This window comes from Macrosteles quadrilineatus, unplaced genomic scaffold (genome assembly GCF_028750875.1).
Source record: "Macrosteles quadrilineatus isolate MER2022 unplaced genomic scaffold, UCM_ALF_1.0 Scaffold_3__2_contigs__length_128488019, whole genome shotgun sequence".
Taxonomy (NCBI): domain Eukaryota; kingdom Metazoa; phylum Arthropoda; class Insecta; order Hemiptera; family Cicadellidae; genus Macrosteles; species Macrosteles quadrilineatus.
The window spans coordinates 107,464,212-107,487,182 of NW_026542596.1; the positions used below are offsets into that span (position 1 = coordinate 107,464,212).

The window sequence follows — 22,971 nt, forward strand, 5'->3', positions numbered from 1 at the left end:
TTTTTAGATAAAGGACCCATGTTGCACTAGAGTTATTTGTTTAGTACACAAAACATATACCCTACAAACATATACACCTAGAAATGGTAAATATGCATATAATATTGTAGGGACAATTTTAAATATAGAAAGGTTCGTGTGATTTTGATTAAAGCAATCTTGTACCATTTGGTGGCCATAGTTAGGTGATACCTGTAAAATCGTGTACTTCTTGGTGATTTGTCTGAAAGTGTGGCCTAGCGTTTGTTTTCGGCCACCATCTTGGATCTGGCATATTGGATATTAATACAGTTTTTAAATATAATGATAGTGTTGTGACACATCATTATAAACTAGACTTTCAAACTGATGACAATGCCTTAAATATCTTTTTTGTTTCAAAGATATATTCAAATGAAAACTCTTCCCCATACATTTCTTATGGACTTTTCCTTCTTTGGCAATTTTTTAAGGTTATTTTTCGTATATATTTCCAATTTTTATTAACGCTTGCAGTTTGTTCTAGCCTTAAAATATTCAGATAAGTAAGGACTTTCATTTGAGCTATTGATAATTAAAATCAGGCCAGTAAAACTCAAGCTACAAACCCCAACACAAATATTAAATTCACCTTTTAGAAATAAATGTTTATTAAAAGATTTATACCTCGGGTTGTTAATACGTTACTAAGTTTTTTCTGGTCTTAAATAATTACTCATTTAATTTTGGATTCTAAATAGTATTAATCACTAAATAAAATCTGACTATTTAAAAATTAGTCATGGAACTTAATTTAACATTGAATTATTTTATGTCAAAATTTGTCTTTAGTTAAAGACATACAGTGCTTGTCATCAGTTTTACAATTATTCTTTGGCGTAAGTAGAAAGTAAATGAAGTGAGATTACGCATTTAAGAGGTCCCAAGTCAAAAAAATTAGTTTCCCAATGAATTAGTTTAACTTTTTCTAAAAAAAACCCATGTTTTAAACACACTAGAATTCTGTAATAAATTCTACAACATGTTATTATGGTTATTTTAAGAAAATTTCAAACAATTGTTTGTGGAGCTAATTTTTAAACTTACATGGCATCTCTGAATATTTTAAGGCTAGAACGAACTTCAAGTGTAAATGAGAACTGGAGATATAGGAAAAATAATCATACAAATGTTCAAAGTACGAAACGTCCATAAGAAATGTATGGGGGACTGTTTTCATTTGAATAATCTTCCAATCAAAAAAGTATTTATTTACAAACGTGTTTCCGGAATTTAAATCAGCGTGAAAATCTAGTTTATAATGATGTGTCACAATACTCGGTGGTACACGATTCCACATGTTACCTATCTATCGCCAACAATCATACAATTGCTTCATTCAGAATCCCAAGAAAAAAAAACATATGCTCCACGACCCTAGTTGGAGTACAAGTTGGAGCAAGTTATGATTAATTAAATCCTTTTAGCTATGTAAAACAAAATGTTTGAGCTCATAGATATATATCGTAAATATAATATTTATCACCTTATTCCTACGCTTGACTTAAAGCAATGATGAAACATTATAGTTTTCATTTATAGGAAAACAACAATAATACTACTCTAAATAACTATTCCATTTTGCATGGTGGTTCGTCCTAATATATACCAATAAAATGATTTTCAAAACTTAAAAAAAAATTATTTGAACAGAAATTGTTTTAAATTATCTTCTATGGTCAAGCATTTTTGGAAATCAATTCATCATAGACAAATAGCAAAAATTTATTATCAATATTAATAAAATTTATTTTGTGTTAGTCTGTAATTTTTCGATATTCAATAATTTATCAAATGTTTTTAAATAATGCATAAAATTATTTGGTGTACATGTTTTACTACTTAATTAAGTCTCCGTTGGCATTTAAAAGTGTATGATTACCCAAAGAGCAATGACATGTAAATATATTTATTTTTATACTTTATCACTATCTAAGTGGTTTTCCACCATTATTTCTAGTAGACCTAGAAACCTGAAGTAGTCATTACACAATATCTACCATGTACATATAATAAAACAATTATTTATTGTTCTTTCCCTAGGACACACTGATCGCATTTTGCATTTTGATTAAATAAGCTGCAAGTGAAGTCGAATGCCAAAAACGTACAGTAAACAAGATTTTTAGTAAGGTTTTGGTAATGCATCGTACGAGGTAAAATCTTTTCGGTGTATAAAAATATAGACATGACATTTTGAGCATTTTTGTTTGAAGATATTTACATTAGTAAGGAAGGTCGGATCAGCGTGTTCTAGTGTAAAGTGTTACAGAGATCAATATACTGTACAATAAGACATTCTTTTCTAGGCGATGTGAAATTCCTGCAGCCAACTCTTCTCACGAGATCCTATACAGTCTTTCGGTTGATCAACAGCCATAATTTCAAACCTTATCCTACTCGCCCACACCTACACCTACACCTATATCTATATCTAGACTACGATAAATCTAAATTAATATAAACATCACGGCGCATTATCACTCCGAGGCATGGGACTTTTCAACTTGTTTCGCTTTGTGAAATTTTATTGAGTTAGGTAAAAGATTAAAGAGGTATCAATATCATGATTTATCTTTTATCAACTCTTTATCGGTATGAGCATCTGTCCACGGACGCGGGTGGTTGTGAGGGCGTGCAAAACGCTATGACGGGTTGAGTAAGTCTCCAGCCTCTAAGAAAAGCTATAATACATGTTTAATACTAATCGTAAACCCAAATCCGCCCATGTCTCCACGAGCACCAATGAAAGGCGTGAGACCACAAGACGATTACCAAGCAATCACAGACTCGTATTTTCAGAATCAAAACGATTTCTAAGATTTTTCAAACACAGTTTTCGCAAAACCGTGACGAAGAAGGGTGTAATTTAAAAACCAACATAACCGATGTTTAAAGTGAGCTGTTAAAAATCGTTTTACAAATTTTGAGCATTACATACGACTTTACAAAAATATCACAGCTCTTTAAAACTACACGACCCAGTCTTACCAGTTACAAGCTAAGGCTACCGATCTAAAAAGGCATTTCGGTAATCGACACTTGTGGTCACAAATCTGTTATACGAGTTTCATAATTCTAATATCTACCTATAGGTAAATGTTAGCATCACAATGTTCTCTAATTTCTAAAATACTTAGTAGGCCGCGTATAAAGATCGTCCGTCTATGGTTCCCTTCATTTTTCTTTTCTCCCGTTAAATACTTTAATCGACTAAAGAATTTAGAATCCGCCCGGTTTGTGTCCACGTCTTAGCGAGCAACGAGCTATGAACGTTTCGTTGGCACTAAAAGATCATCCCCGCCGCGAAAAACTTCGATCCTAAAACTCGCAAACGATTAACTCGGCATGCACTACTACTCTAAAGTACGAGCCGGTTTGTACTATACTATCAGATACCTCGAGTAGAACCCTATATGTACAAGGGATGGTATTAAGAGCATCCGCAGCGGTCGACCACCATGCCGGGCAGGAGTCCGTAGATGATGTTGAGGTTGGGGTCGAAGTAGAGCATGGAGATGGGGGACATCTTGCGGGGAGCGCAGCAGGGACCCGGGGTGCCCGGGGGGCGCGCCATGTCTGTGACGTAGGTGTGAGGGTACTTTTGGAGGAACACGAAGGGACACTCCCCTGAGCAGTAGTTTGCCTCGTATTTCTTGGGTGCGATGATCCAGTCCCAGCCGAAGGCCTCGAAGTCCACGGTGAGAGGGTAGCGACAGCAGCGCGTCTCCTCGCTGTTCTCATGGCAGTCGTGCATCAGAGTGCGTTTGGTTCTGTGCTTGCGGTTCTCCGCCACGTACACCTCCAGGAACGGCACCTGCGGACATGAGTCAGTAGAGTGGAGGCAAACTGTTTACGGAGAGAGCTGTTTACAGAAATGTTTGTTATCATTGAAAATAATAGGTCATAGTTTAGATTATATCGATTAGGCCAGGATGGACAGGTGCTAAAATGACAGGGAATTTTTAAGGAAAATGTGTCTTTTATCTGCAATAGGGGATTACATTAAATTTGGGATTTTGCCTGTAGGCCTACAGGATTGGTTCCAACCATCATCGAATTTAACGTGTCCACGATCGCGAGAGATCTTCACTATAGTTTCGCGAAATCAGAAGACGATGATTGTGTCTCCATAACAGTTTTGACAAAATAATTTATTTTTGTAAAAAAAATACAACCGACTTCAAATGCTCTAAAAAGAATGAAATAATTTCAATAAAGTAAACTTTTGTATTAGTCAAGCTCACGTATTTTAAGTCGGCGCGGCTCTATGATGATTTTTGATACAAAATTTAAAGAGGATGTCCACATTGCAGGTGACTATCTATAACTAAAGGTGATTATAATATTATAGTGGTATTAACGAATATCTTTAAAAAGATTATAATGTATTTACAAGTTTCTAACTTGGAAAAGTAACGTTTTAATTTTAAACTAGCTTCTTTTCCCATCATAATATCAAAATAAATTATTTTCCTATTCACATTTGTATGTGTTATTTTCACTATGCAATCAATCTGAAGTAAACATAAAATAAAAGAAAATACTTCCTTTGATATATATATAAACAAAACAGTTCAGTAAGTTTTTTTATATATTTATGGTATCCAGCTACAATTTATTGATTTTCAAATTACACTCTCAATATCTTTTATTTTACTCGTTTTTGCAGTTAGAGCCGCGCCGACTTGAAATACGTGAGCTTGACTAATACAAAAGTTTACTTTATTGAAATTGTTTCATTCTTTTTAGAGCATTTGAAGTCGGTTGTATTTTTTTACAAATATAAATTATTTCATGATTTATTTTTAGTGACTGTATAGTTTGTTATATATTTAAGTTTTTTGATAAGCAAAACTGTTTGAAACAATCAACAGTGCCAGAGAAGAATCATTATTTTTAAACTGCTTGAGTCACCTGTTCAACTTAAATAATCAATGGGTATAAAAATTAACATTTTTGGATTTTCCTTAAAAAAAAAACAAAGAGATGTCCATTACATTAGGCCTAATGAAAAACTAAATGTCTTTCCTAGAGACATTGAAATGCCAGACATCATCGTTTCCTGCATTTGGTGTACTTCTACATTATAAAACTAAATACAGTAAGATCTCAAGCCTTTTGGAACAATAAGAAAGTTATTCCTCAGCCACCAGCACTAAAAAATCTCTTAAAAGTAGAAAAGCGGTTGTTATCACGTATATTACCTTTGAAAAATACGTATATGAAAGATTGGTTCAGCTAAAAGTGGTGTAAGGGGTAGGTGGTTTTGTTTGCTCAAGATGTAGTTGAAATTGCAAATCAGCTTCCCATTTCCGAAGCAGGCATAATATTATTGACAGTGAAGAATATTAATAAACATTCCACATCTTCAAATGCATGTTTGGTAATTAAAATATTTAACACTTTTAAGACGATTGACGATTATGGAATCTCACACCTCTTATGTCGTGGAATAATTGCATCTAATTTATATTTGGACCTCTTTTACGAATGCTATAGTTTTCACAATACACCTAAAATTGTCAATATCATACAGTTATTCACTATGTTTTTATAAGTCAGAACATTCAATACTCAAAACAGAATCATACACAAATTAGGTCAAACGTTTAAAAACCTTTTTTATAGTAACCAAAACAAAATGCATTTTTTCAATGTAACTTATTTAGGCTCCATGGCAAGAAATATTTTATTAATCAATATGAAGCAACTGTTTCATGAAGAAACTGTCTGTAGCTTCATTTAAATGATTTTAACTAACAAACAGCTGTAGGTATGTTATTATTATTTATTGCCTTCTCTGCAAAAATATAAACAAAATAAATGTTGAATATTTGAGGTTTTCAGCATTTTTCACCAAATATTTTTTTAAACATAATGCTATATATGGTACCAAATAGAAACTCTCCCGGTTATTTTGGTGGTGGAACCACGCTGATCGGTAAAAGAATCATAGAGAAATTGGTGACCTTACATAGAAAAAAAACATCGCCACAGACAAATTGAAAACCTCCTCCTTTTGTTGGTAGTGGGGAAGACGGTTAAAAATGATCATGGGTCTTATGGGTTACCATGTTGGAGACGAAATATAAACAGAAAATAAAACAAATGAAGAAATTCCAATCACATGTTCTAATTACATGGTGGGGTAAAAATAGAAAAGTCTGTATATTACATATTTTGGGTCAGGTTTTCAGCTATTGGACGACCTCTAGTTTATATTAAAACGTGACAGGGTTTTTTCACACAACGGATTAGGTTGAACTTTTGAATATTTAGGGAGCAGAAAAAACTCACAAGCACAAAAACATTTTGACCAAATTAATCAACACATATGGTAACAATAATGGCCCTGGAAGTGGTAAGGCCACGAGTCGTAAGAGTATTTATTGTGATCAATACTGCAAGTTTATAAATATTCATGTTTTGGGGCACGCAATGAAGCGTCTGATGTAGCCGCCACCACGAGGAGCTCATTGCATTATCAGTCAACAGTCAAGGTTAAACTGTAGCCATCACTTAACCGGACTCCGTGGGGGGGGGAGGGGGGGTCTGGTGCATTGACTGTACGAGATAAATAAACATTGTATGGGTAATTCTGCTAAGTGATAGTGCAACTATTAAGATATCCGTTGGAATTGGAAATGAAGGTTCTAATAACCCGCTTTCACTTATACCGTTCAATACTACATATTTAAAATCTTTCTTACTTTAAATTTGAAGAAACGTCAATAGCAAACCGTAGCGTACCATTTAAACCACCTAAATACTCTACAAAGTTCTTTAAACTGCGTTTAGTATTGACACTGCTAGTGCTAGGTTAATATTAGACCTAAGATTGGCCATTGGTTTAACCGATCCACACTTAGCCGATGTCTAAAACCCCGTTTAAACTTTTACTAGACATAGGTCGACTCTAGAACCGCACATATTATACGCATAGCAACTGTGTATTCATATCTGTAAGTTGGCTATGACTCTTTGCAAAACTAGTGGTGAATGTATTTTGTGTTTGGCCATGTTTGGCTTAGTTGATATTAAACATGTAGGTTCGAAAACATAGGTCGTTTGATATAAACCCATATTATTTGACCATATTGCTTGATAACTGCCATTCTATCTTTTTATTTTTGGAAGGTTGTACTAATAATTGATAACTTTTCAAACTTCTAACCAGAGAGCCGTTCGCCTCCTGCAGGTCCGTGACGATGAGGGAGCGACCTAGAGAGTCCCGTGGCCCAGTGGCTTGGAGCACGATACCCAAGTTCTCACTAGGAACTTTGAACCAATACTCGAGCAGCTTCCGGACATCCAGGGATACCCAAGAACCTTCGGAGTCGTTCTGCCTCGAAACCTGCAAGAGACACAAAAATATAGTTTAGTAATGATTAGTGCTCTTCCAAAGAAGATTCCACTTAGCCAATAACCCCGACGATATAGCAAATTCGCAAAACTCTATTCGCCCCAATCAAATCTATGTAAAATGAGAGATTGACTGCTGACGTAAGTACAACAGTTAGCTGGGCTACCAGGGCTAGGACCCTCAGCAGACCATCAAGTATATGTCCCGAGGAGGAGCAGGAGCTTGAAAATAAGTGGCGCTAGTCGCCATAGTCATACAGGCTTGGCTTGGCAGTTCAGATATTTTGGTTGGTAATGATAAAAAACAACATAACAATATTAATACCCAAACACAGCCAACGCTGCAAAATCATAAAAGTGAATAAGTAGTCCAAAGAAGGAAAATATCCTGAAGGGAAGCAGAAAAGAGTAAAAATACAAAATGACAGTAAACATTGTCCTATTTTAGATTTGGTTTATTACGTTTATTTTTCACTTCTCTGTGTGTGTTTACTCTCATATAAAGTTATTTTTAATTTAGTCTAGATCTTCCAACACCCAGGTGTTTCTGGCCAGAGGCAGATAATTGTTTAAACTCACTTTCGAGGACACGATGTTGGACAGAGGTGTCTCTGCCCCCTCAGAGCCCCTGGTTACCCTCAGTACAGAGATGGTGACGGGAGCGCCCCCTAGTGAGGGTCCTGTGCTGGTGGCGCCACTGGGGGCGCCTCTCACATACACCCACAGCAGCGCCCTCTGTACTCTGTTGCGGGTGATCTTATCTGAGAACTTGAAGTATAGAATGTCCTGCCCTCTACCCTTCGTGTGTCGCAGCTTCGGATCTATAAAACAGGTTAAATGATGTAATTAGATAACAGTAAGTGTCTAATTAGGAGTGTAGGGCCAAGTGCCAGTTGACTAAAAACTTTGACTAAAAGGGCCATTTTACAGCCTGAGGCTTGCCGGTGTGAGTGCCAGCAGGTATCAGTGACCGGTTCCACGGCGAGGTGGGCATGGGGGTGGAAAAATCTACCAGGGGGGTAGGATGATCGGGATGAGCAAAGCTTGAACAGAACAGGCTACAGTACTGACTACAGTCGAATGAGCCTAATCATACTTATAAGACGGTAAATAAATTTAAAATGTTAACATTGACGAAGCTATGCTCTAGCTGATTTTGAATGAACCTAATCATACTTATATTATAATGTAAATATATTATAATGTTAACATTGACGAAGCTATGCTCTAGCTGATTTTGAATGAGCCTAATCATACTTTTTATAATGGAAATTTATTATAATGTTAACAGGGACGAAGCTATGCTCTAGCTGATTTTGAATGAGCCTAATCATACTTATATTATAATGTAAATATATTATAATGTTAACATTGACAAAGCTATGCCCTAGCTGATTTTAAACACGCCTAAATGTTTACGAACTATTTATCATTAAAATATTGAGCCAGTCCAAAGCCTGGATTAAGTGTGATGACGCGAATCACAAACTAATTATAACTAATTCAACTTGTGTTTTATGTGTGCATAAGGACATAAATCCTATTGTAACTCCAAAAGGATTAACTTTCTCCGCAACACAGACGAGTGTTGAAGTGTTGGGACCTGGGAAGAAAATTAAGAGAAGATTACCGCGGGCTGCAAGGAAGTTCGGAGTGCGTGTGCCTGTGGGCGCTTCAAAAGACCTTTATCAGTATGTAAAATTAGATAAAAATTTATAAAGACATAAAAAATAAAGTCACACAATATTTATTAACTCAATCTTAAATTTTCTAATTTTTCTTCAAAACTGCCTTGTAGTTCTTTTCATATTTATTTGTGCTCATTTTTTCAAAGTTTTTATTTTGTGTTGCCACCCTTTATAACTTCTCTTATTTCATATCTTTTAATTTGTTTTACTACACGTTTTGTAACACCTGTTGAGCAGGCTTATGTCTCTTCACCTCTCTTGAATAGCCAAGCGAAAGTAACTTTATTTTAAGAGAGGCTTGGGACTCGCAACGCATATAATCTCTTTATATAGAGTATACAGAGATTGGTGGCTTTGCATTAAACGCAATAGAAGAATGGGACTATAATTTATCCAGATATATTTGATTTCGTAACCTGTTTTTTATATACTAGAAAACAGGTCGAAGAGACTGAACTCAAAAATCATGTTACTTATGATAAATCTTGCTTTATCTGAGGTAATTTAGTGAAATAAATTTCTATATGCTGTATCAAGAACCGTAAGAAGCTATGAAATAAATGATATATTATAAAGTTTTAAGTAGACTAATTATACAAACATTTCCTTATATAAACTATCCGTAGTGAAATATTTGCAAACCCTCTCACAAGTCAACGTATTGCCAGGACTAAAATATGATTCTATAATTCATGCAAACTGCCAGTCATATTTCACGACTCGCACGGTCAGTGACTGCCTTGGCAGTGCCAAAAGTGAAGTTTTGCATGTCCTTCAGTGTCTACTTTGTCAGTGCAAGCTTGTTGCGATATATTACCAATTAATCGCCCTCCCCTTGGCGCCGTCCGCGTCCGCGTATTTTCAGAACCTGAGAATGCGGTCGTGGTAGCAGATTTTTGCGATTCTGCCACATAGCCCCCGCACCGCACGTGCTTACCTTGAATTATCACAGCCACTTGGCTAAATCTCCTTAACACTTTCCTTTTCTCCGTCGGAATCGACTTTTGCTTTTACAGTGTTTAGATGTGTACTTCCTTTGTGATAGTCGCGGTGCCAGATACAAGGATGACGAACGCGTATCGTATTCATATATTGAGCAATGTTAAGATCAAAAAGAATTTGTATGTAACTGCGTTTATGCATTCAAAATTCTGCAATGGGGAACTAGTTTCAATTATATAAAGTCCTAGTAGTCATCTTTAATCACAGTTCTTTGTACGATTGGACCTAGCTGTCCCAATGCCGAGTTCTATATTGAACAATCTTGAGGTTAAAATTCAATGAAATAAAATTTTGATTAACATTCACGGGCCTCCTAAAACTTTTGAATCTCTCGGGAGCAGAACCTGTACCTCTGCTCTTTGAACAAACTGTCAAATTAAAGCATTTACCTACGACCGTTTTTTAAAGTAGCCATTTCAGTTCAGTTCTTAGAATTGAAAAGTTTCACTTAACCGCTGTTTACTTTCATAAAAACATAGTTTCATTTCATAACAGCATAGTTTTTCTCATAACAACACGGGTAGCGGACCAATGAGGTTCAAGAGAGAAAAGAAGTAAAACTGTAATGCTTAAAACGTCAACTAATCAGTTGATCAGCTGATCCTTCTTGTTCCTGTTGATACTCGCGTAATTTTAGCCTAAGTTGGTGGTTAAAGTAAGGTAGATTAAACAAAATAAAAAATTTCAGTTTTAGTGAAAGTGAAGTTGACGAGATGGAAATGAGAGCACAAACTGTTTGTGCTAATCTTTTGCCACCAAAATCGAAACAAAGGCATGACATTACATACCAGCAATTCATTAAATGGACGAAACAAAATAAGGTTAGATTGATAAATGAAAATGTGCTTCTGGTTCATTTTGAAAACCTCTTAAGGGGAGATGCCCACTTTTTAGATTTAATGCATTTTATATGGGTAAACATCGTGTTGCTTAGGTACCATTTAAGAAAGAACCCTTTTAGCTATGCATATCAAATTTTAACTACTTATTTGTATTGACATTTAAGACAAACTGTACTAATTTAAATATGTTCTACCAAAAAAATCATATTTTATCAAAATTTTTAAAATATATAATTTTTTTCACTATTTTACAAATATTAATTAATTTTATTGTTAATGTTTTTTTAAACATAGAAGCAAACTTTTAGTACACTTTGTGGGCCATGATGTCCTAAGTAACAGAAAAAAATTTGAAGTCAGTGGTACTTATAGTAGTCTGGAAAATGGTACCTAAACATTATAAAACACAGTTTCGGAAAAACTCATTTAAAGTCAAGCCTAGGCCTACCCTATGCCACATTATTCCTCATCACAAACAGCACTATTATTATATACACATATGTTATGAAGAAAGAAAAACAAACAGAAAAAGATTTTTGTTGACTATTTAACCTAGCAACAACATTTATTCAGTGCAACCATTCAACAAAATTAAATTTCTAACATAAATTTCATTGACGCTAATTCAGCCCATTGTGACTAAAACCGAGTGTGTAGTACTATTTATATTATTTTTTATGATTGTTAGACTGTAGTAAATATATTAAAATTATATATTTTCTGAATCAGGAAAAGATGAAGAATTTTTCAATGCAATAAACAAAAAATTAATTTTTTGACCGAAAAACTGGGCATCTCCCCTTAACCATTGTTTCACCCAAATCGTTGTGGACCACATATTCGATGCTGAGATCTAACTTCAAATTAATTGTTTCACTATATTATTCAGTTGTCCAAATAAATATGCAATATTTCCCTAATTGTACCTGATACAGTATTTATAGTAAGAATGCTGCAAGCAGAAGCTATTGCCTGAAAAATAGTAACGTATTATTTAACGAAATTTTACAAACACGTAATTACATGAAATCAGCTGATTATACAATAAGTCATTGCATCACTTTCAAAGACAATGACAATCAACGAAAACATAACTTCTCTAAGAAGTTATGAGTAATGATTGTTAGTAATTAAAAACCAGATTGTTAGTAATTAAAAAACGTCGTAGGTAAAGTAGTGTACGCAACTCGCGTCAATAGTCTTTACGCAATCGTTGCGTAAACTAATTACAGCTGACTTCAATTGATATATTTACATTCTTTCAAAATGTAAACATTGAAAATTCGGAAGCCCATGGGCGTAGCCCAAGGGAAATATGAAAATAAAATTATATAATATTGCATTTTCATCCATTTGTGAGCTATGTTTCAAGTTGCAAGTCTATAGCACATCGGGAAGTTTGTTTAATATCGTTTGAAACTTTGTACCGAACAGACAAGAAAGCGAGTTAAAAAAAAACGTTTTAATCAATGAATTGGCCCCACTTAACTATTACAGCACATGTATGATCATTTAAACCGGTTATGTGCAAAAACTGCAACGTTCGGCTAAAAATATCCCTCATGTTCCTCAAACTGTGTGTTTAAAGTGGTTAATTTTGCAAATAAGCAATTACTGATCTAAAAGCAGCAGGTTTGAATATAGGCGGTAGTTACATGTGATTATGAACTAGTTTAAAACGGGGTAATGTCGTGGACTTCGTAACTAAATATATACTGCAATTTGCGTTATTTTATGTTACGTGCCGTTTTGTTAGGTGCCATTTGGTCTCGATGAGTGGCCAAAAATTTTATATTTTCTTATAAAACTAAGCTATAAAAATGATTTAAAATAGTCTTTCCGTCTTTTCTTTGGTGCATCAGTGAATATATTATTGTTGTACATTAATGTACGTCAAAATTGGCATAACCTCAAATGGATTACAACTGCCTTCTCCAAGTGGAATACCATAAAGAATCGTGTTTCCAGGCCTTTGGACTAATTTTGGTTCCGAAAAGTCCAAAACAGCGTCTATTGAATTTTAAGTATACTTCCAATGAAATGTATTACACAAAGCTTCTACGTCTGTTGATTAATGTTATGTTAATAGTGCTCAACTCTGTGCGTATCCCTCCTATCTACATTGGATAATAGACTTATTATTGTTAATATTGTTAATTATTAATCTTAATATATTCTGGAAAATCGTTGTTTCAGGGATTCCAAAATTTGGCGAAAAATGAGTCGTTGGGATAAATCCTGTGTTAAAGGCTGATTTTGACCACCACGTGTTTTATGAGCGTCTCAAGTTAGTCGTGCCAGATGCGACCCGTGTCGGATGCGACCCGTGTCGGATGCGACCCGTGCCAGATGCGACCGTTCCAGATGCGACCGTGCTAGAAGCGGCCATTCCAAATGTGACCCGTGCCGGATGCGACCTGTTAATTTTCTACCGTGCCGCTAACGACCCAGGAATTCGGACTAGAATGTCAGGAAAATATTGTAAAATTGTTTATAACACAGTATTAACTTCTATTGTTAACATAAACTTAACTTAATTTCACTAACAATTAAAGCAATTGTCTGTAAAATTATATGCATAATTTTTTAAAGATATTTTAGTGAAAATCCATTCAGGAAAATGGAAATTCTCTTAGTTTGCAGGTTTCCTTTGACGGAGGTATTTGCTTAACTTTTTGTTTATAAATCCATTCGAACCTAACCTTAGCTTTTATAACTCATTAAATATATACTCGGACATATTAATTAAGTGTCACCTTACTTTCTAATCTAGTTTCAAGAGAAAGTTGGTGTGACATTGTTTCTGAATAATACAACGTTGTTTATATTCAGGACTGGTGTTGGCGAAAATCAAATTTACAATTATTATAATTCATACAGCAAAGCTAGCGAACTCTCGTGCCAACCGCATCACAAGTAGACGCGACCTTCTGTGCGATAGCCAATCTCTGTCATCAAACCTTCGTTAAAGGTGAAACAAATGTATAAGAAGTGGTTGTGAATGTACGCAATATAAAATCAACTTAAAACGATAAAGACATAAAATATTTTTGCAACACAAAATATATCAGATATAGGCAACACAAGAAAGTATACTCTGAGAGTTGAATTCACTTCGCAAAGTGAAATATGTACCCAGCGAGCATATAATAAAATGAATCTCGGCCGCTGCAATTGGTAAACCTGCAGATTAAACAATTTTTCACTTCCCTGACTGGATTTTTATTCAAGGTCTATGTATATCCTAAAAAATATCATATCAATTCCCAATTTGAATAACATTAGGTGAACGAGTAGGCCTACTTAGAACGAAGCATCGAGCCTCGAGTACGAAAAAAAAGATATTTATTTTTGTGAAATGTTAATAGTATGAAATAAAAAGATATTCCAAATTTGATCGAAAATGTTAACAATCAAGCAGTTACAACAGTTTTTTTTCCAAAAAATGTACATAACAATTTTGAATGTATAGGTTTTTTTAATGTTTGTATTTTTATGACCAAAGATGGTGATTCACTTATACAATCCAAATACGATCTGAATGGTGTTCCTAAAGTAGGTGGAACCAGTATAAAGAGGCTGGACTAAAATTGAAAATTATGGATATTTTTATTTAATGGATATTTTAGGCCATAATCATGTAGTACTCAACTAAAAGAAGGAATATACCAAGTTTTAATAAGATGTGTTCAGAAATATGCGAGCTATCGTATTTTATTTTCCCTCCATAAGGTTAACGTAGGAAAGTGGGTATGCTTGTTTTCTATCATTAAAAATGAAAAAGAAGGAAATTTTAGGCCATTATGCAATACTTCTCAACTAGGAAAACCCATATACCAGCTTTTATCAGGATGCGTTTAACAGTAAGTTAAATATACAGTTTTGTTTATTTCGCTTAATTGAATTAATTTTTGATATTTTACAATATTTTAGATTTTGACAAAAAAAATATCTATAAAAGGTATACATAAATTCACATTTCCTTGTTCTCCGTAACATTCTACAACAATCTATAATCTATAACAAAATAGTAATGAAATCTCTATGAAAATTATTAATATTCTATCCATCAATGTAAGTTTTATGAAAATATCTTGTAAGTTTTTCAATCTAGAGGGCAAAATGTTCAACTGATACACTAAAAACCTATTGTTTACGTATAACTAGGAAACGAGTGAGTTTAAGACATATGCTTATAGGACTTTTTTGCTAGTTTTGATCCCAGGAACCATTTCCTGAAGTTTGTCAGGGTTCCCGTGAAACACCCTGTAATATATACACGGTATTATAATTTCTAAAGTACTGTTTTTTGTCGGTACGCAAAAACTTTCTTATTTCTGCATAACTATTCTTAGTTCAGTTGTCATTTTAATCCTTTTTTACCTGATACACCGGAAAAATATACAAATCACTCTTTTTTCAGTAGTTTTTTGTAACCATGCTATGCATATTTAAGAACTCTATCTCCACACATCACCATCACCTTATCTTTTCTTCATTACATGTTTCAATGAATAGTTATGTTTTGCGAATTTGTTATCGACAGGAAACGATTTATATCAGTTTGATTCGGTTCTTTACCAAGGAACGTATAACACTCTGTTGTATCAATTAGAGTTTTTAACTAATTAAGCTCTTTAAGTTTGTCACCTCATAAACCCATGCTAAAAATAACATTATTATCATGTCAATGAGAACCCCAAGAAGGGTCCAAGCTTGGTTGCAGCTCACTTGGGAACCTACACTATCAAAGCGAAGTTGACTGACTCCGGTCAAACTGTCACTACGCAAAAGTTCGTAATCCTTTCAATCTGACTAAGAAGGAATTTCCTTTAAACGTTAGCTTTACCATGACTTTAAATGAAGCATATGGACAAACGCAAACGAAGAAAGGATTGTACGTGCTAAGCCCCGTTTCAGTTGTTTGCGGCTTTGTCAAGGGTGTGCTTTTTAGTAAAAACTATGCCCGTGTAAAAACAAAGCCATCAACACCAAAATCGTATAACGCCCTATTATTAATCTTAACATAGGGGTTTTGTAAAACTTAAATAGCTTAATATTATATCTTTAAAAAGATGATTATCTGAAATGCAAACCCGGACCCATTCCATCAACTATGCACTTACTACTCAGTATTATGTACTTTAATAAGTGGGATTTGAGAAGGATTCAGTGCAAATGATTAAGTGATGTGTAAAAACACCACCTTTGTTCTAAAAATGCCCTTAAATACTAATAAGCCACTACCGCGTTACACCGAATTACAACCAAAGGCATTTAAGTTTACATTTTAGGCCTAATGCTGTGTTGCTCATTTTAGAAGAGATGCAGTTTACAATCCTACCTAAGTTAAGTAGATAATTTACTTTCCTAAAATCGATGTAATAGAACTATATGTTGGCTCGCCTTAAGTACGGGAATCGAGTAGCCAATACTAAAACCGAACGGAACATACCGTAATTCAGAACAGCTAGTTTACACGTATAAAGACTAATTTTCTGGCGGTTTTAATGTGAAAAATCATCTTGCAAACAAATGTCACATAACCTAATATTTTTTCATCCGATTGTAGATCCGATTCTGACGTTTTGAAAAGCCTTGAAGTGAGATTTGCGGCCGATTCGCACACTGATGATAAGTACAGTAGAGAGCGTATAGCCAATCATATCACCTTCCATCGCATACTGTCACTTACCGTACTTAACAATTACTCATACTCAACACAATTTCAAGTAAGTCTAAATAAAAAAAACTACATAATCAAATAATATCCACTATGTTAAAATGCACAGTAAACGTAACACAACTTTGTTGTCCTTACATCCTACTAATATTATAAGGGAGAAAGTTTGGATGTATGGAAGGATGGATAGATAGATGGATGTTTGTGACAAGTAAGCGCGAAAAATACTGGTCGGATTGTGCTGAATTTTGCTGTGATGATAGCTCACATTCCCGATTAAAATATAGACGCATTCTTATCTCAAAAATACTTTCGGGCTCGGCCCCAGTGGCTCTGGAGTTTCCCATATTAACCTTATGAGTATTAATATTAAAATGGAATGAAAAAAAATTGTCAGCTGTTTCAACTTACACACAATTTTGTTTTTATGATACTAAATAGCATAAATTGTTTAAGGTTTACTAACAGGGAGCAGCACTATTAATGTTTTTGCATTTAACAACATCTAATTTGAACCAACGAGCAAAAAAAGCTGTGAAAAATGAGAATTTCGCTTATTTTTATTGTTTAGGTGAAGTGGTAGAACACAATGGCTATGGTAGATGTGCTATACGATAGCATACCGTAAATTAAAACAACCAAATTTTCTTAACCGTGTCCTCTCCCGTTGCAAACGCAAAGCATGAGTAAAACTGCAATAAGCATTTTATGCTAATACGCCAACCCCGTACGAAGGACGGGTGTACTTTGCTAGTCATTAAATAAATCGTCCATACCTATCCTTTATATCAATTCACTGCAATAATCGCTAAACTAATAAGCACACAAAGACAAGTAAAAACAATAACAGATAGTTTGTTTTGAAAGCAGCTGTTAAGTTAAATTAGCATTCGTTTGAAAATAGTTATATTATTCATACAGTAACCTGACAAAGTGGGCTTCCTTGCACTGATTATAGTACATAACGCTGCTAATTGCTGCATTTACTTACTTTGTCACACATTTTTACTTTGTTGCACAGTTTCCAACCAAATAACACAAAACAGCGTGATTATGTTATGCGCGTAATCCGTGTACAATTGGAACTAAGTTTGCAACACTAAAATATACTATGACTACAATCAGCTGTCGCAGTGTTTCCCATTTCGTTCAACACTAGCATTTAACATAACCTAAAATGTGTTGTTAAATGTTTCGAAGATTAATTATTTCTATGCTTTATAATAACTGTTGGGAAAATATGATGTGTAACACGAGTGCAAATTGCCTTTTCTGCACTAGATAAACATTTCCCAAAAATTAACTATTATGTAACTTGTGTGTGGAGTGACACTTTGCTGCACATAAAAGAAATGTTTCCACCTGCTTTGTAGGTTCGCTAACCAATTTTTAGCCTTATACAACTGACCATTCACAACCTCTCTTGCCTTCTTTAAATTCATATTCTTTAAAATCTTCATTATGATAGACAGAAAGTAGAAAGAATTGAAAACTGGGTTTCCACGTCAACAAACTGTTATATATTAAATAAAAGATTTGTAAAATATATGTGTATTCTTAAATTAAACAACGAATTTAAAGAAAAACTAAATGAACTTATTAAACATAACCAGTGGTATTTATTAGTCATATTTTAAAAGACAAATAAAATACTTCTGTACAAAATCTTATATTTCAACATTTATAAATAGCTGAATTAGCATTAAGTGGTTGCTATGCAATAGTTACGTTATCAAAGCACTTGAAAACGTGTTTTTTTACAGAAACCGGTTTGTAAGCTAATTTTCGGAAAGTAAATAAAAAGTTACGTCTTATATCACTTTAAGCATATATTTACGCTTATACTGTTACTCACAAGACTGTAAATATACACAAAAGATGATAAGTGGTGATCCTTTTTGATTGGACACTCCAACCATCATCAGACCCAATAGGCGAATGTCCAAAAATCAAAAACAGAAAAAAATAAAGAAAATGAAAAAAAAATCAAAATAAATTGAATAAATCACCATTCGTAACAAATAAAATTACCTATAGGTAAGTAGTTATCATTATCATAAGTAGGTGTCACGGTAAGACCTAGACGCAAGACAGTTATACTTTTTTTTCATTTTGATGTTCCCAGAGGCTAAACGGTACGATGAGGTGATGTTGGTCGTATATAGAGATGATAATGTGCAGAGTTGATATCGATTTGTTATGCATTAGAGAGTAAAAAAAAGCTATTCTCCAGTAATTAAAATAACTTTTTCTTGAGGTTTTATCACTTTCTTCGTGTGATATTTGAATAAAAATTAAAATAAAAATAATTTACACTTGGCGCTTTTCTTTAAGCCTTTCACAAAAATCTTAAAATTGAAATGAAAAAAAAAATATTTAAGACTTTGAACTGAAGTTGGATGTTTCTTGAAAACACCTGAAATTACAGACATGAACATTGAAGCGGAACTGGGTTTTGTCGTTACAAATATCATGGCGTATCTCCCACTCTTCGATATTTGAAAAACTGACCAATCACGTGAGGCCGTGCTATCGCAAGACTGTTAGTTCGGCAAAGTGTATGTCTGGAAACGGGTGACTGAACATGTCGAATACTGACCAGAGGCCAAAATTACTATTCCTTCAAACTGTTATACACATGCGTTGGAGGGTGTTCCTGTTAAAGAGAGATGTAATTATTTTGAACGATCCACAGCTGTCGTTAAATAAAAAAAAACTAAGAGGAAAGTATTCTAGTATATATCGGGTGGCTGGGAGCTGGGGGCCACGAAGGGGACAATCTAGTTCAGGGTTATCTTACTGCAGCACTTATCTTTGACAGGCGATGCGTTTAAATTTTGTACAAATTGATTTTCTACCAATCTAATCTTCACCTTTAGCCCCATAACAATTAACGATAAACGGCGCCTGTGAAAACTAATGAATAATCAAATGTATTTTTTGTTTTATGTGTATGAAGCTCCCACAGCTCAAAAACTAAAAGAAATCTTACTTTCGCTCTTTTGCGTTGCACCACAAACTATACTAAACGAGAAATGTGTCTCCAGTAAGCGTATTTCCTGTGATATCTGGTCCACGAAAAGTTTTTAACACCCAGGCCTACAATAAATATCTCTACAATGGGAATTTACGCCGTTACATGAACTACGTCTTACCATAATGGCTCCGGTGATAAATTTCTTTTTTATAAGTAAATTCACCTAAATGCATCGAATCGATTGCACAACTATTTTATTCTCTATCTTCATACTGCAGTTTGCTTATCTAAACTATTTGTATATCCTAAGAAAAAATAATTTTGTTATTATTTTTCTATTGACACATCACAATTGAATGTACTGTATGCTAAAACATACAGGGTTAGGCAAAAGTCTGGAACCCCCCAGTTAACTTTTTAACGGGTTGCTGTAGGAAAACCAAACTCGGCACATATTTACAACATAAGAAATTACACATTTTCATCGAAGTTAAAACTTTGCCCCAGCCCCCAAAAGGAGGTATTTTGGGGGCAGCTCCAAATTTTGAAACGTAAACACCTATCATGTGATCCCTCATTTTAAAGGGTTTATCAAGAGAAATTGAATGGCGCAAACCAGAGGTCTCAATATCACCCTTAATCAAAATGGCAGCCATTTTAATTTAAGATGAGCAAGCAAGATAAAGCCTGGGCACCCCCAGTTAACTTTATAACGTGTGGCAGTGGGAAAACCAAACTCGGCACATGTTTACAACATTAAAAAATGGAATTTTTCATTAAAGTTAGAACTTGTACCCGGCCCCCAAAATGGGGTATTTTGGGGACAGCCCAAAATGTTCAAACGTAAACCCCTATCATGTGACCTCTCATTACAAAGGGTTTCCTAAGACAAATTAAATGGAGCACCCCTAATCAAAATGGCAGTCATTTTGAAATATCCCCTATTAACTTTTTAACAGGTTATAGCAGAAATACTAAACTCAGCATATACCTTTTAAAAAAGAGAATTCACCTTCTGGTCAGTATTAAAATATTAAATTTTTAAAGTTAACTGGGAGTGTCCAGACTTTATCTTGCTTGCTCATCTTAAATAATTAAAATGGCTGCCATTTTGATTAGGGATGAGATATCATTGACTATATGTTATATAGTCAATGGTGATATTGACCTCTGGTTTGCGCCATTCAATTTCTCTTGATAAACCCTTTAAAATGAGGGGTGAGGGGGTCACATGATAGGTGTTTACATTTGAAAATTTGGGGCTGTCCCCAAAATATCCCATTTTGGGGGCTGGCAAAGTTTTAACTTTGATGAAAAAGTGCAGTTTCTTATGTTGTAAATATGTGCCGAGTTTGGTTTTCCTACTGCAACGCGTTAAAAAGTTAACTGGAGGGTTCCAGACTTTTGCCTAACCCTGTATAATGGATAACATATAGATACAAAGCATTACTGACTTTATGGTGTAAAATATAATATACAGGTATGGGGAAACTATATGCAAATGCATTGTAACGCGGATCGGAGCGAAGCGAAGCTCTTTGGAATGGGAAACGGAGCGACTGCCGTTCCATTCTCTGCCGTGTGGATTATAAACTGTAAAACCGTCAGATAGGCCCAGTTTATGGTATATGTGTATCTATATTTAATTATTAACTAGTAAATTTGCTCAATATCATTTTTAAATTAAATAATCTTACTAATATTATAAATGTGAAAGTTTGTGTGTTTGTTTGTTTAAACTACTGGACGGATTGGGCTTAAACTTGGCAGGATGATAGCTCACACTCCTGATTAACATATAGGCATATTCGTATATCAAAAATCCTTTCGGGCTCCGCCCCAGTGGCTCTATAGTTCCCCATGTTAACCTTATGAACATTCATATTTAAAGGGGATTAAGAATTTAGTCAGCTGTTTTAACTAAAAAAGTTCGTTCTATGATATGCAAAAGCATTAAAAGTTATAAGATTTTCTAACAGGGTGTAGCACTATAATCTTTTTTGCTTTTATGAATACAGCTAATTTGAACCATTGACTATTTTAACTAAGCAGCAACAAAAAACTGTGATATGCAATGAGAACTGTCAAAGTAGGACTGTTTACAGTTAAATTTATGTTTTTAATTTCATGAATAATTTGTGATATTTTGCGAATTGTTAATAATTAATCTGTCTCTGTTGTTTAGGTGAAGTGGTAGAACATTATGGCCATTGTATATGTGTAATACTATAGTATACCGTAAATTTTATTATAGTAAAAAATTTTATTAAAATTTGTCCTCCCCCATTGAAAATGCAAAGCTTAAGTATAAATGCAATAAGCATTTTATACTTATATGCCAACCCCGTACGAAGGACGAGTACTCTGCTAGTAAGTTATAAATAAAACGTTTTCTTTATTATTTCATTTAAAATAAATCCTTGTTGGCATTACTAGTAAACGAGCTTAATTAATAATTTACTACTTTTCATAGTTTAGAAGTCGTTTCTTTTATACAGGGTGTTTCCAAATTGTCTGGAAATATTTTGTGAACTCGTTCCTTGAGCTAAGACAAACATAAAATGCCATATAATTAAGGGTCTAAAATGCCTAGATTTATGTTTGTCGGTCTGTTTGTGACTTTTAAGAATTGTTTATATCTTGAGCATTTTTCAAAATAGAAATTTAAAATTTGTGTAAATGTGTATTTCAATAGATTAAACGAGGTTACAAAGTTTCGTTCCTATACTTCAAGCCGTTTCAATATGGCGGCCATTAAAATATATAATGCAAAATTTCATGAAAACCTTGAATATTAAGAAAATTGTTTTTCAGATGAAAAAAGATAGAGAATTTAAATTCAAATCAAATTAGACCTTGTTTGTTAAAATCGGATGACAAACAAGGTCTCATTTGATTTGGATTTAAATTCTCTTTCTTTTTGATATGAAAAACAATTTTCTTAATGTTAAAAATTTTCATGAAATTTGTCATTATAGGTTTTAAATGACCACTATATTGATACGGCTTGAGATACTCGTGATGAATCATTCATTTATAAATTAATTTGTTAAAAAAAAACTTTTTATACAAAACGCTGCGGCCCGCTTTCGCTTGCGGCCCTAGGCTGTGGCCTAGTGAAGAGTCCGGGACTGGTCACTTCTATCATCGACATGACTAATTTACATGCTTATTATGGACTTGTCTATTGGTTATCATTGACATTTTAACCGATAAACAAGAACTGGCATTTAATACTAATTCCTAATATCGAGATTTTGTAAAAAAAAAAATGTAAACTCAAATATACTGTTAACCTCAACAAAACCAACCTAACCTAACCATAACATTACAGCTTGATTTTTATCACATTTGCTTTAGACTTTTCAAAAGGTTGAAAATGATAATTGGGTGTTT

General features: G+C 34.1%; 1 protein-coding gene across 1 annotated transcript in view; it reads right to left on the reverse strand.

Moving 5' to 3' along the window:
• Positions 1–1,771: 1,771 nt before the first annotated feature.
• LOC128990568 (growth/differentiation factor 8-like) overlaps positions 1,772–22,971 on the reverse strand; it is a 47,873-nt gene continuing 26,673 nt past the window's right edge. The window contains exons 2-4 of the mRNA XM_054412997.1: positions 7,963–8,204; positions 7,196–7,375; positions 1,772–3,835 (exon numbers count right to left, since the gene is read on the reverse strand). Of these exons, the coding sequence (XP_054268972.1) occupies positions 3,452–3,835; positions 7,196–7,375; positions 7,963–8,204 (806 nt within the window). The 3' untranslated portion in view covers positions 1,772–3,451. The remainder of the gene's footprint in view (positions 3,836–7,195; positions 7,376–7,962; positions 8,205–22,971) is intronic.